This window comes from Phoenix dactylifera, chromosome 4 (assembly GCF_009389715.1).
Source record: "Phoenix dactylifera cultivar Barhee BC4 chromosome 4, palm_55x_up_171113_PBpolish2nd_filt_p, whole genome shotgun sequence".
Lineage (NCBI taxonomy): Eukaryota > Viridiplantae > Streptophyta > Magnoliopsida > Arecales > Arecaceae > Phoenix > Phoenix dactylifera.
In genome coordinates, this window is record NC_052395.1 from 23112205 (window position 1) to 23123875 (window position 11671).

At 40.2% G+C, this 11671-nt stretch overlaps 1 protein-coding gene across 1 annotated transcript; it reads left to right on the forward strand.

Annotated features, from left to right (window-relative positions):
- Positions 1 to 3297: 3297 nt before the first annotated feature.
- Positions 3298 to 7926, forward strand: LOC103696323 (putative receptor-like protein kinase At4g00960). Its single transcript, XM_026800846.2, has 7 exons — positions 3298 to 4542; positions 5291 to 5407; positions 5500 to 5627; positions 5734 to 5944; positions 6549 to 6786; positions 6929 to 7079; positions 7233 to 7926. Exons 1-7 carry the CDS (start codon positions 3708 to 3710, stop codon positions 7569 to 7571), a joined length of 2019 nt encoding a protein of 672 aa, XP_026656647.2. The 5' UTR covers positions 3298 to 3707; the 3' UTR covers positions 7572 to 7926.
- The last annotated feature ends 3745 nt before the right edge of the window (positions 7927 to 11671 follow it).

The following is an 11671-nucleotide window of genomic DNA, read 5'->3' on the forward strand; positions in this document are numbered from 1 at the left end:
TGGTGTGAGATTGATGGATGTAAGAGCAGACAATTTTTGTCACCAATAAGCAAATGAATGTCTTAGCATATTGCTTTCTGTTAAACCGATTGTATCATTTTGTAATTCGGGGATTACCCTATCCTACAAGAAATAAAGGAAAAAAAAGGAAAAAGAAAAAGAAAAAACCCTAAGCCCAGGTATATTATTTGTCACCCTATCTGTTCTAACCTCGAACACTTGCAAGAATTTTGCACAGAGCTAGTGTCTCCAATTATATCAAAGGTCTTGGCCCTTGATCGCAGGAATGACGGGATCCTCGGCATCCATTCTTTTTTGTGAAGCACATACCACTCGGATCACTCACCTGGATCTTATACTGGTGCCATGGATATCAACTCTGAGAAGTTTTCTGGTTTACCTGGGATGTACTGCAACCACCTTCGGTCTTCTCGACTCGTTAAGCTCTTACAGAAATTGACTGGCAGCCACAGCTGAAGAAATTCAAACAAAAGTTCGCAGGCCGGAAGATGACTGTTGTCAACGGGTGGCAGGCTCACATTGATAAATTTGGTGCTCTCAGCCCTGTCTCTCTACCATATGTCTCTGTTTCTCCTTCCAACTTGGTTACTGACTAAATTAGATAAGTTGAGAAGCAGCTTTCTATGGTGTGGCAAGCCTAGTTCTTTACCGACGTCTAACCTGGTCAACTGGAAGGGGGGACTGGGCATCCTGAATTGAGCATGATTCAACAGGCTCTTCTCACTAAATGGGCATGGAGGCTGTTGACTGATGGAGAACAGTCAAGGATAAATCAAATCAAATCAGCTTATTACAAAAGATGCAGCTTTAGCTGCACCAGGAGGAAGAAAATGACCAGGTTAGACGTCGCAGCCCCCACTGGGCCCCCACCCTACTAGGAGAATGTTCAATGCGGGCAGAAATGACCGTGTATTAGGCATCCCGGCCAGTTTTACTCATACCCTCCCCATTCGTGGGCCCGGCTCGGTTATTTCTCTGGACTCCAGCACGAATACCACGTGTGAGTACGTTCCGGTCTCCACAATTTAATCGACGCCCATGCGTTTCGAACTCAGAATCACTTGATTGGAAGTAAGGCCACGCTCCCACTGGGCTACCATCTTAGTGGTAAATGAACCTCCTTTATTGTCACTATTTGTTGCGATACTGGAAATAGTATATGTGAAAATGCTAAGATCTATAAATTTTTGAGAATGACTGGAGTTATTAAGGAACCATTATAGTACAAATAAAAGAACAAAATAACAATAAATTATTTTCTTAAGTCATTTTGTGACTTAACCAAACCCTTTGCATGGGCTCGCCGTGCATTTGTAAATTTTGATAAATCACCGTTCACCAGATACCATTTCTTTTTCCTACATGACATAGGGACTTACATTCAAAAATAAAACTTTAACAGGATTTGGCTAGGTGTGTCTCTCTTTGCTACTTTTGGACTTCAGTGCCAAATCCATGGCTTAGGAAAACGCTGGCGAGATTGAAGTGCCTGTAAATCCCATTCTCTCTTACCCATCTCTTTCATTTATCAAGAATAAGATATGTACTCATCAAGAAGGAAGATATTAGGATTTTATAAAATTATTAAAAAAAATTGATGAATATGATGAGTTCTCACCAAAAATAGAGCGTTTGATGATGGCTATAGTCATTTTAGATTTATATAATAGACTATCCAAAATAATAACTATATTAAATAAGAGTTCTTTTTATTACTCAAAATAAAGATTCTTATTAATAACATTTAATATACAATCTAAAATAAAGAACCGCTCTAAATAAAAGTCCTACTTATTATTCAAAAAAAAAGAATCGTATTGATAATATTATTAATAGATTAGTCCCATTACCTAAGCTACCACAAAACATGGCTTTACAGGCATAGAAAGTAATTTCCTTTTTTTATGTTGGACCGATGGCTTGACAAAGCCCCAGAGTAAAACAGCCACTCATATTAATTTATACAATGTACGAAAAATAGGTAGGTAAAATTGAAGAAGCTTCCTAAAGCCATCATGATTACCCATATATGAAGCTATCCAGTCTACCGTCCTATTTACTCTTCTGAAGACATGCTTGGCAACACATGAAATGATATTTGCTTTAAATTTTCGGTATTAAGGAATGAATAGATATATGATACTCCGCCTTTGTAGAAATTCAAGATATGGCTGATTTGGAGTCCCCTTCCTGAATAATATGATCCACCTATAAGGTACTTATTGCATATATAAGGCCCTCATAGCGTACCCTCAATTCAAAGCTCTCGAGATAATAACTAGTGAGCACTCATTAGGATCGTTAAAGAGACATTTATTTCTGGCTAAATAGATATGATAATCAAGATAGTATAATGCAACTGACCTTAGGTCTCCATCTCTTCTATGATCTGTCCCCTTAATTAGTTGAAGAAAGGCCTCCAGATTTCATGGATGGAGGGAAATAGATAAGCAGCCGAACGACTGGCTTCAAATCTGTATTTCTTTAGGGCACCTAAAAGCACACGGTTAATGGTTTCTTCCACCTCCGTACATTGTTCCACACTAATTTCCAAAGTGAACATCTGCCATCCAAACCCACGCAGTGTCCCTCCATTTCCACCAAGGTTGGGCGCTCTGAAGAGGCCCGTTATGCCGAGTTCCAAAGGCTCGTATTTCCTACCTAATTCATCAAAGAAAAGACGGGGGAGAACATATTCAAAAAATGAAAGCCAAGGCCTTCCCCAAGCGGAGCTTCCGATATCGATCGATTAAGTCATTGTTTCTATAATAACCTAAGATCTCATCGAAAATAGCTAGTCAGAAGTTATTATTTGGATTTCTTGATCCTGTATAAGTACTTAAGATTTATCAAGCGAATAACCGATGTGAGACTAAACACACGCCCGCACGGATCCTCACATACTTCCTCCGTTCAAGCTTTGACGTCCTCGTCAGGCTAAGAATTCAAATCCATTCAAATCTAATCACAAACACCACGATCGGTCCGTGGTCAATCCCAATGGATCCGTGCTGCAGTGTCCCATAGTCTAGATAAGTTATGGGCCGAATCCGCTATGATACTATTTATAACAACTTAGGATCTCACCCAAAATGGCTAGCCGAAAGTTATTGTTTGGATTTCTTGATCCTATATAAGTACCCAAGATCTACCCAGCGAAAAATCTATGTGGAACTAAACATACATCCGTACGAATCTCCATAGTTTTGGCTTTGATTTCCTATGGGCAGTTTCCATATTTTCACAAACTCTAAGCAAAATAGATTCTCTCAATCATAGTTCGTGTACCAATTTCGGAGCCGTTATTCTTTTCCAAGCATGCAAGAAAATACAACATAATAATATGCAACACCACATCCAACTCCAACTTTTCTTCGAGCACATTCTCGCAGGCGTATCAAGCTCCCTCCGCAGACGTCACATCCAATGCGGAGCAAAGAAGCAGCGTGTCCAACCACGAAACCAATCTGCTGGCGATGGCCGAGAAAAATTATTCCCAAAATCTCATGCCAGAACAAAAAATATCTCGGAAGTCAGACAAATGTCAAAAAACTCACCGCCGCCACTCCCCTCAAATCATCGGGGTTTTCAACCCACCAATCACACCGGCCGCGTCCCGAATCAGAACATTGCAAACGGCGTCTCCGTTCCCACCCTAAACCTCCGCTTCCCACAATACTCCCTTCATGGCATCCATCTTGTTCCTATTCCCTCTGGTAATCCTCCATACCCTGGTTCTAGCTCCGACCAAAACTTATTCCCAGGATGACCCCATCCTCACCTACTGCGCCGGCGACAACTACACGGTCCCCAGCACCTTCTCCTCCAACCTCGAGCTCCTCCTCTCCAACCTCACCTCCTCCCCCCGCTACGCCGGCTACTTCTCCACCGCCACCGCCGGGGCCGCCTCCTCCGTACCCGCCTACGGCCTTGCGCAGTGCGAACCCGACGTCTCCGCCTCCGACTGCTCCACCTGCCTCAACCGCTCCGCCTCCGCCGCCGCCACCCGCTGCCCCCTTCGCAAGTCCTCCGCCATCCGCTTCGACCACTGCGTCCTCCGCTACTCCAACCAAAGCTTCTTCGGCCAGCTCGAAGTGGACCAACCCGCAATGACCCACAAGAGTAATAACGCGTCGGATCCGACGGTGTTCCATCGGCAGATGAGTGATCTGATGGATGAGATCGCGTCGCAGGCGGCGGCGATGCGATCGAAGTTTGCGGTGGGGATCACGAATTACTCCGGTGATGGGCTTATATCCGGGATGACACAGTGTACCCGTGATCTATCGGAGACGGATTGTTCCACGTGTCTGGATAAGGCGGTCGGGTTGTTGCCTTCCTGTTGCTACGGGCACATCGGAGGACGGGTCGTGATGGTAAGTTGTGCCGTGAGGTTTGAGATCATTCCCTTGTTCTCCCGGTTGTTGGTCCCTCCGTCGCCGCCGCCAGCCACACCTCCGCCGCCGCCGGGATCGAGTTCTTCACTGAATGGTGGCAATGGAACTGATACGACCGGTCATGGTAAGCATAGTTATCCCCCTAATGTAGAATGCCTCCTTCAGGAATGATGTAGATGGTAAGCATGGTTTCACAAAACGCTGAGTTCAATCAATTTGAGATGATGAATACCATAGTTAGATAGAGCTCATCGCAAGACTCTACATTTTTTTTCTGCATGGTTATTCCGAACTCTTGTTTGTTTGTTTGCTTGCTTTTTTGGGGGGTGGATGAAAGGAGCTTTTGTTTCTGGGGCATATCAATAAATTTAGTTCTTATAATGACTTGTTTCCCTCGGACCACATAGCATCTTGGTGTCTCATGCGGCTGTATTTTTTTTTTTTTTTTGTAAGTTTAAGTCATAGGTCTGGGAGAAATGTATTAATGCAGCTTTTGGAAACATGCAGCACAATAATTGCTATTTCTGTACACGATTCAACTTTGAATATCACTATCAAATGTACTAATTCCTGTCCTGCATATTGGTATGTTAGTGCTGCACTTGAGAGTTGCGGCATAAAACTTTTTTTTTTTTCTTTTTTTTTGTGGGGGGGGTGAGCATAAAACTTCTCTTCAAGGCGCCTTAGTTTATAAACTTCAGAAGAAAACTTATTTATTGCTTGCTTCGATTTCTTGGAACGAAGATAGGTTGTTAAGCAATAAGTAATTTAAATTTTTGGTCTTCAGTGCGTATAGTAGGCGATTTGCAGTTTAATTTGGTCTTAGTTATATCTTCGTTCCTAAATAATTGCTAACTTTTCTTTTGGTGCAGGGAAAAGTCATAAGGCTGCAAAAGTAGTTCTAATTGTTGCCATCTCTGTCAGTCCTGTTGTTCTTTGCCACATCTGGATCCGCTTACGAAGAAGGGGAGTGTGTAGAAGAGTGCTCAGTAAGTTTTTGTTGGTGCATTATTGTTCTAAGAATTCCAATTCAAGACAAATAGGCTGCTTTTTTATGTAGTTGAGCTTGTTTTTTGAGTAGTTGATGGAGATGAGGAGTTCAGAAGTTCAGAATCATTATTATTTGATTTGGGCGCCCTTAGAGCTGCCACAGATAACTTCTCCAATGCAAATAAGCTGGGAGAAGGTGGTTTCGGACCGGTTTACAAGGTAATTATCTAGACTGAGGTCTCCAAGGTCACTCATAGAGTTGTGAACATTGTTATTAATTTGACGAACGGTAATTGCTTTCTTATGCCTTTTGAATCTTATCCAGGGGACTCTGCGGGACGGACAAGAAATAGCTGTGAAAAGGCTCTCAGGAAGTTCAAGGCAAGGACTAGTAGAGTTAAGAAATGAGATTGATCTGGTTGCCAAGCTTCAACATAGAAACCTTGTTAAGTTGTTGGGTTGTTGCCTCGAGGAACAAGAGAGGTTGCTTGTCTATGAGTACCTTCCAAATACAAGCCTTGACAAATTTTTATTTGGTATGCTCCATTTTCTACATTCATATTTTTCATAAAACCATTGCCATAATACTTCCTTGGTTTTAAGCAAATAGGAACATGATTAGGTTGTTACTTATATAACCTTGTTGTGATGAGTCGTCAACTGATAAACTGTATTCTTACTAGCCTATTACAACACTTGATACATGTTATTCCTCTTTAGGGTTACTTTATACTCTTTATTCAGTCTAATTTAAGTTTGCATTACCTTGAACGTACTTTGGTACTCAGGATTTTCTGTTTCAGCTGTTATCTTGCTTTGCATATGATTCTTGCATTATGGTTAGATGCGAATGCCAACGTTTTGCATAGCCTGATTTCTTCTATCTGGACTCCATTTATTAAGATGACTATCAATGATGGCATCATTTTTGCATGCTGCTAATTTTTAATTGTCTTCCTTGCTCTTTTTGGGTAAATGTTTATGATATATCATTCTTTTTTCTTTCGATTTAGGGACGGATAGGCCACCCGCAATACAACCGCTTGGTGTTACTAACATATTGTTGATCACATGGCCTAGCTGTACATGTTAGTCATTATGATATCAATTTAATTTATCAATCTTACTTGGATGAAATAGACCCTATTGGACGACAACAACTAGACTGGGGAAGGCGGTACAAAATTATTGAAGGGATTGGCCGAGGGCTTCTCTATCTTCATGAAGATTCTCGATTAAGGATCATTCATCGGGATCTAAAAGCAGGTAATATCTTGCTGGATGAGGACATGAATCCTAAAATTTCAGACTTCGGTCTTGCAAAGCTTTTCAGCGTAGATGAGACCCATGGAAGCACTAGTCGAATTGCTGGGACATAGTAAGTTTATATTTCTTTAATTTCCTTTTCCGAGTAATCGGTGGAAAGATGTCCAGTCCATTACTGCTTTGATATGCGACTTGAATCATAAGTATGTCCTTGTGGAGAAAAATCTAATATCTTCTCAATTTCTTTATGGTAGTGGGTATATGGCACCAGAATATGCCGTGCGTGGGCTCTTCTCCACCAAATCCGATGTTTTCAGTTATGGCGTACTAGTTTTGGAGATTGTGACCGGGCGGAGGAATAGTGGATTCCAGGGATCTGGGAATTCTTTAGACCTTCTTAGCTATGTAAGCATTCTTCAGATCTTCATGGCTATCTGACTTGCCCCTCCCCGCCAAAAAAAAAAGGAAAAGGAAAAAAAACATAGGTTGATCTACTGTTCTCAGTAGCCTCCTATCATGATAGCATTTTGAAATCCTCTAAACCTATTCTTTGAACAGGTCTGGCGACACTGGAATGAGGGAATGGCATCACAGGTGATCGACCGAAGTCTGGATAATCAGTATCAACTACGAGAAGTATTGAGGTGCATTCACATCGGGCTACTCTGCGTCCAAGGAGAGCCGGCGGTGAGACCCAGCATGGCGTCCATCTTTCTTATGCTCAGTAGTTACTCCATCACTCTTGCAGCTCCATCAGCACCTGCCTTCTTTATAAGTAGTGGTACGATCGGTGAGTCAGAGGTGATCGAGAGGGACATGAGGACTGGCTTATCAGCAGAAAAATCAAGACCGGTCTCAGCGAATGATGTCTCAATCACTGACATGGAACCGAGATAGTGGTTTGTGATCGATACACATCCGTGCAAGTTTGAATATTAGTTGATATTAATGATTTTTATGAACATTAGGATACCAATTTCTCTGTCAGCTGTGTTGTACGACAAATAGGAACTATTCTGGATATCATCTAGAGGATCGCATGATATTGGACGTCTAAGGGAACCTTATTGAGACGGTAGCTTGAAACTTGATTTGTTATCCACTGGGATGTAATAAATGAGGGACCATCCTTCTCCATTGGGAGTAATGTCTTACAAGCACTATATAGTTTGATGGGCAAACTAGATTATATTTGGATAAAGCCCCTGGTCTCTGTGTTCTAAAAATTGGACCATATTCTTTTGTTGATTTATCTAGACCACATTGTAAACTATCTGTATATAGAATCATAAATAGAACCACGAAGGGTTGCATACCTGGATCCATGGGAATGATCAATGCTTCGATTCTTTCTCCCTCTTGACCCCTATTCAAACATCCGGTGATGGAGACCGATTTTTGTGTTCACCTTATAGGCAGAGGGTGAGACCCCTTCGAATATCCTACTGTCAAGGATATCATGCTTCCACTTCTCTCGGAGACAGTTACGGTAATCATCCTGTAACTGACCACGTTGTGGTCATGTGGGTCAAAACCCAACATTCTCCCACTTGGCCCATATGACCATACTTTGGTTAAAATGGTATAAACATTAGGCGCACATCATTCTAATCCACAGTCAGTTGGGTCATCATAATACCATAATTAAACAACTTACTAATGCGAGTCAAGGCGGTTCCATATCAACATAATGACATAGTTCCTTCCAAGTACTACAATACTAACAAATTATTTAACCACAGTCCATAAATGAGAAGTATCTTTAATGGTCAAACATTATGTCTTTGTCAGAGACAATTCCTGTAATCAAACATTCAAACTCATACATGTACATATATTTGAAGAACAGGAAAATCAGAAACATAATCAATTATATCTAAGTGTCAAAGAAATAAACATAATACAATCCTCAATTAATATCAAGGATTACAACCAAGACCCATATTTTCAACATCCTCTTTAAAAGTCTTCGGTTGTAAACCTTTTGTCAAAGGATCTGCAATCATGAGCTCTGCCCTCATATTTTCTATAGACACATTTTGTTTCTGAACTTCTCCTGGACAACAAAATATTTAAGCTCAATGTGCTTGGCACCATTAGAATATTTGTCGTTTCTGGAAAAATGGACAGCTGCAGTATTGTCACAAAAGATTCTCAGCGGCCTGGCAATAGAGTCGACAATCCCAAGTCCCGAGATAAAATTACGCAGCCACAAACTATGAACCGTGGCCTCAAAACATGCCACAAATTCTGCTTCCATGGTGGATGAAGCAGTGCTTGTCTGTTTGGCACTTTTCCATGAGATTGCTCCTCCAGCTAATAGGAACAAATAGCCAAACATTGACTTTCTACTATCCACACATCCAGCAAAGTCTGAATCTGAATAACCAATCACCTCAAGGTTATCTGATTTTCTATAGTAAGCATGTAATTCTTTGTTCCTTGCAAGTATCTCATCACCTTTTTTGCAGCTTTTCAGTGATCCATCCCTGGATTACTTTGGTATCTGCCTAGCATTCCAACTGCAAAATTGATGTCTGGTCTGGTACAGGTCTGAGCATACATCAAGCTACCAACTGCAGAAACATAAGGTATATTTTCCATTTGCTTACGTTCCAATTCATTCTATGGGCATTGCATGAGACTAAATTTATCCCCTTTCTGAATTGGAACAACACTGGCTGAACAGTTCTCCATACCAAATCTCTCTAGAACTCTATCTATATATGCCTTTTGAGACAACCCTAACAATCCACGTGATCGATCACGAAATATTTCAATGCCTATCACGTAGGTTGCCTCATTCATATCTTTCATTTCAAAGTTCTTTGAGAGAAAAACCTTAGTTTCATACAATAAGCCAAGATCACTACTAGCAAGCAATATATCATCAACATATAGGACCAGAAAAATAAACTTGCTCCCACTGACCTTCAGGTATATACACCAATCAACAGTGTTTTCCTTAAAACCAAAGGAAGTGATAGTATCATTGAACTTGCGATACCATTGTCGGGAAGCTTGTTTAAGACCATATATTGACTTCTTTAATTTGCAAACCATGTGTTCTTTTTCCTTTAATGGAAAACCTTCGGGCTGGTCCATATAGACTTCTTCATCTAAACTCCCATTCAGAAAAGCAGTTTTTACATCTATTTGGTGCAACTCTAAATCATAATGTGCAACCAAAGCCATAATGATTCTAAATGAGTCCTTTTTAGATACAGGAGAAAATGTCTCTTTATAATCAATGCCTCCTTTCTTAGTGAAACTTTTGGCCACCAGTCTGGCTTTATGTCGTTCAACATTACCCTTTGAGTCGAGCTTGGTCTTAAAGACCCACTTACACCCAACTGTCTTACAACCTTCGGGCAAATCAATGACATCGTAGACTTCATTCTGACCCATTGATTTCAACTCATCTTTTATGGCATCAATCCATTTAGTAGAATCAATACTTTCTATGGCTTGTTTAAAGGAAACCGGATCTTTTCTTGTCCCTATGTCAAAATCAAATTCTTGTAGATAAACCATATAATCATTTGGAATGGCAGATCTTCTTTCTCTTTGAGATCTCCTTAATGTCATCCCTTGTGGTTCTTCTACAACTTGTTCAGTGGTGATAACTTCATTATGGAGTGTTTGATCATTAATTTGTTGTTCATTGTTATTAAACTGTGTGACAACTGTAGGAACAACAACTTTCTTAGAAGTCATGGGTAAAGGGACTTGCACCCTAACTTCTTGAATTTTTACATTTTGTGCTTTATCACTCCCACTGGTTTCACCATTCTCAATGAATTTGACATTACCGGTCTCTATAATTCTCATACTATGGTTAGAACAGTAAATCCTATACCCTTTGGATTTTTCGGGATAATCTATAAAGTATCCACTAATCGTTCTAAAATCCAATTTCTTTTCATGTGGATTATAAATTCTGGCCTCCGCTGGACAACCCCAAACATGCAGGTGTCTTAAACTCGGTTTCCTTCCTGTCCATAACTCAAAAGGAGTTTTTGGAACTGCCTTACTAGGAACCCGGTTTAATATGTATACAGCGGTCTTAAGGGCTTCCATCCACAACGATATGGGTAATGAAAAATTACTTAACATAATCCTAACCATATCCATAAGTGTACGTTTACGCCTTTCAGCTACTCCATTCTGCTGTGGCGTTCCCGGCATAGTGTATTGAGCACGTATGCCATGCTTTTCCAAGAGTTTAGCAAATGGGCCAAGATGTTGTCCTGTTTCATCATACCTACCATAATATTCACCACCTCTATCAGACCTGACAATTTTCACATTTCTATCTAATTGTCTTTCAACCTCAGTAATGTATACCTCTAGGACATCCACTGCTTGAGATTTTTCATGCAACAAATAGATATAACCATAACGTGAAAAATCATCAATAAAAGTGATAAAATACTTCTCTCCACCAAATGATGGGAGTCAAAAGGCCCATAAATGTCTGTATGGATAATTTCAAGAAGTTCTTCACTTCTTATGGCAACTTTCTTTGTGTGTATAGTTTGCTTTCCTTTAATGCAGTCCACACACATACCGAGATCAGTAAAGTCTAAGTTTGACAAAATCTCATCCTTTACTAATCTCTCTAACCTTTCTTTGGATATATGACCCAATCTTTTATACCACAAGTTAGAAGATCTTTCATTTATCAGGTTTCGTTTAATTCCAATATTGATGCAAGGTCATAAGAGTTTCAGCAAAATGATTATTAAGATTTACTTTATATAAACTATCACACAAGATACCAGAACCAATGAAGACATTGTCTTTGAAAAGACGCAAACTACCATTCCCAATTTTAAAGAAATATCCTTCAACATCAAGTTTAGAAACAAAAATCAAATTTCTAGAAATAGAAGGAACATAAAGAGTCTAAAGCAAATCTAAATAACAACCAGTATTTAAAAACAAACGATAGGTTCCAACAGCTGTTACAGGAACTCTAACCCCATTTTCCAAAA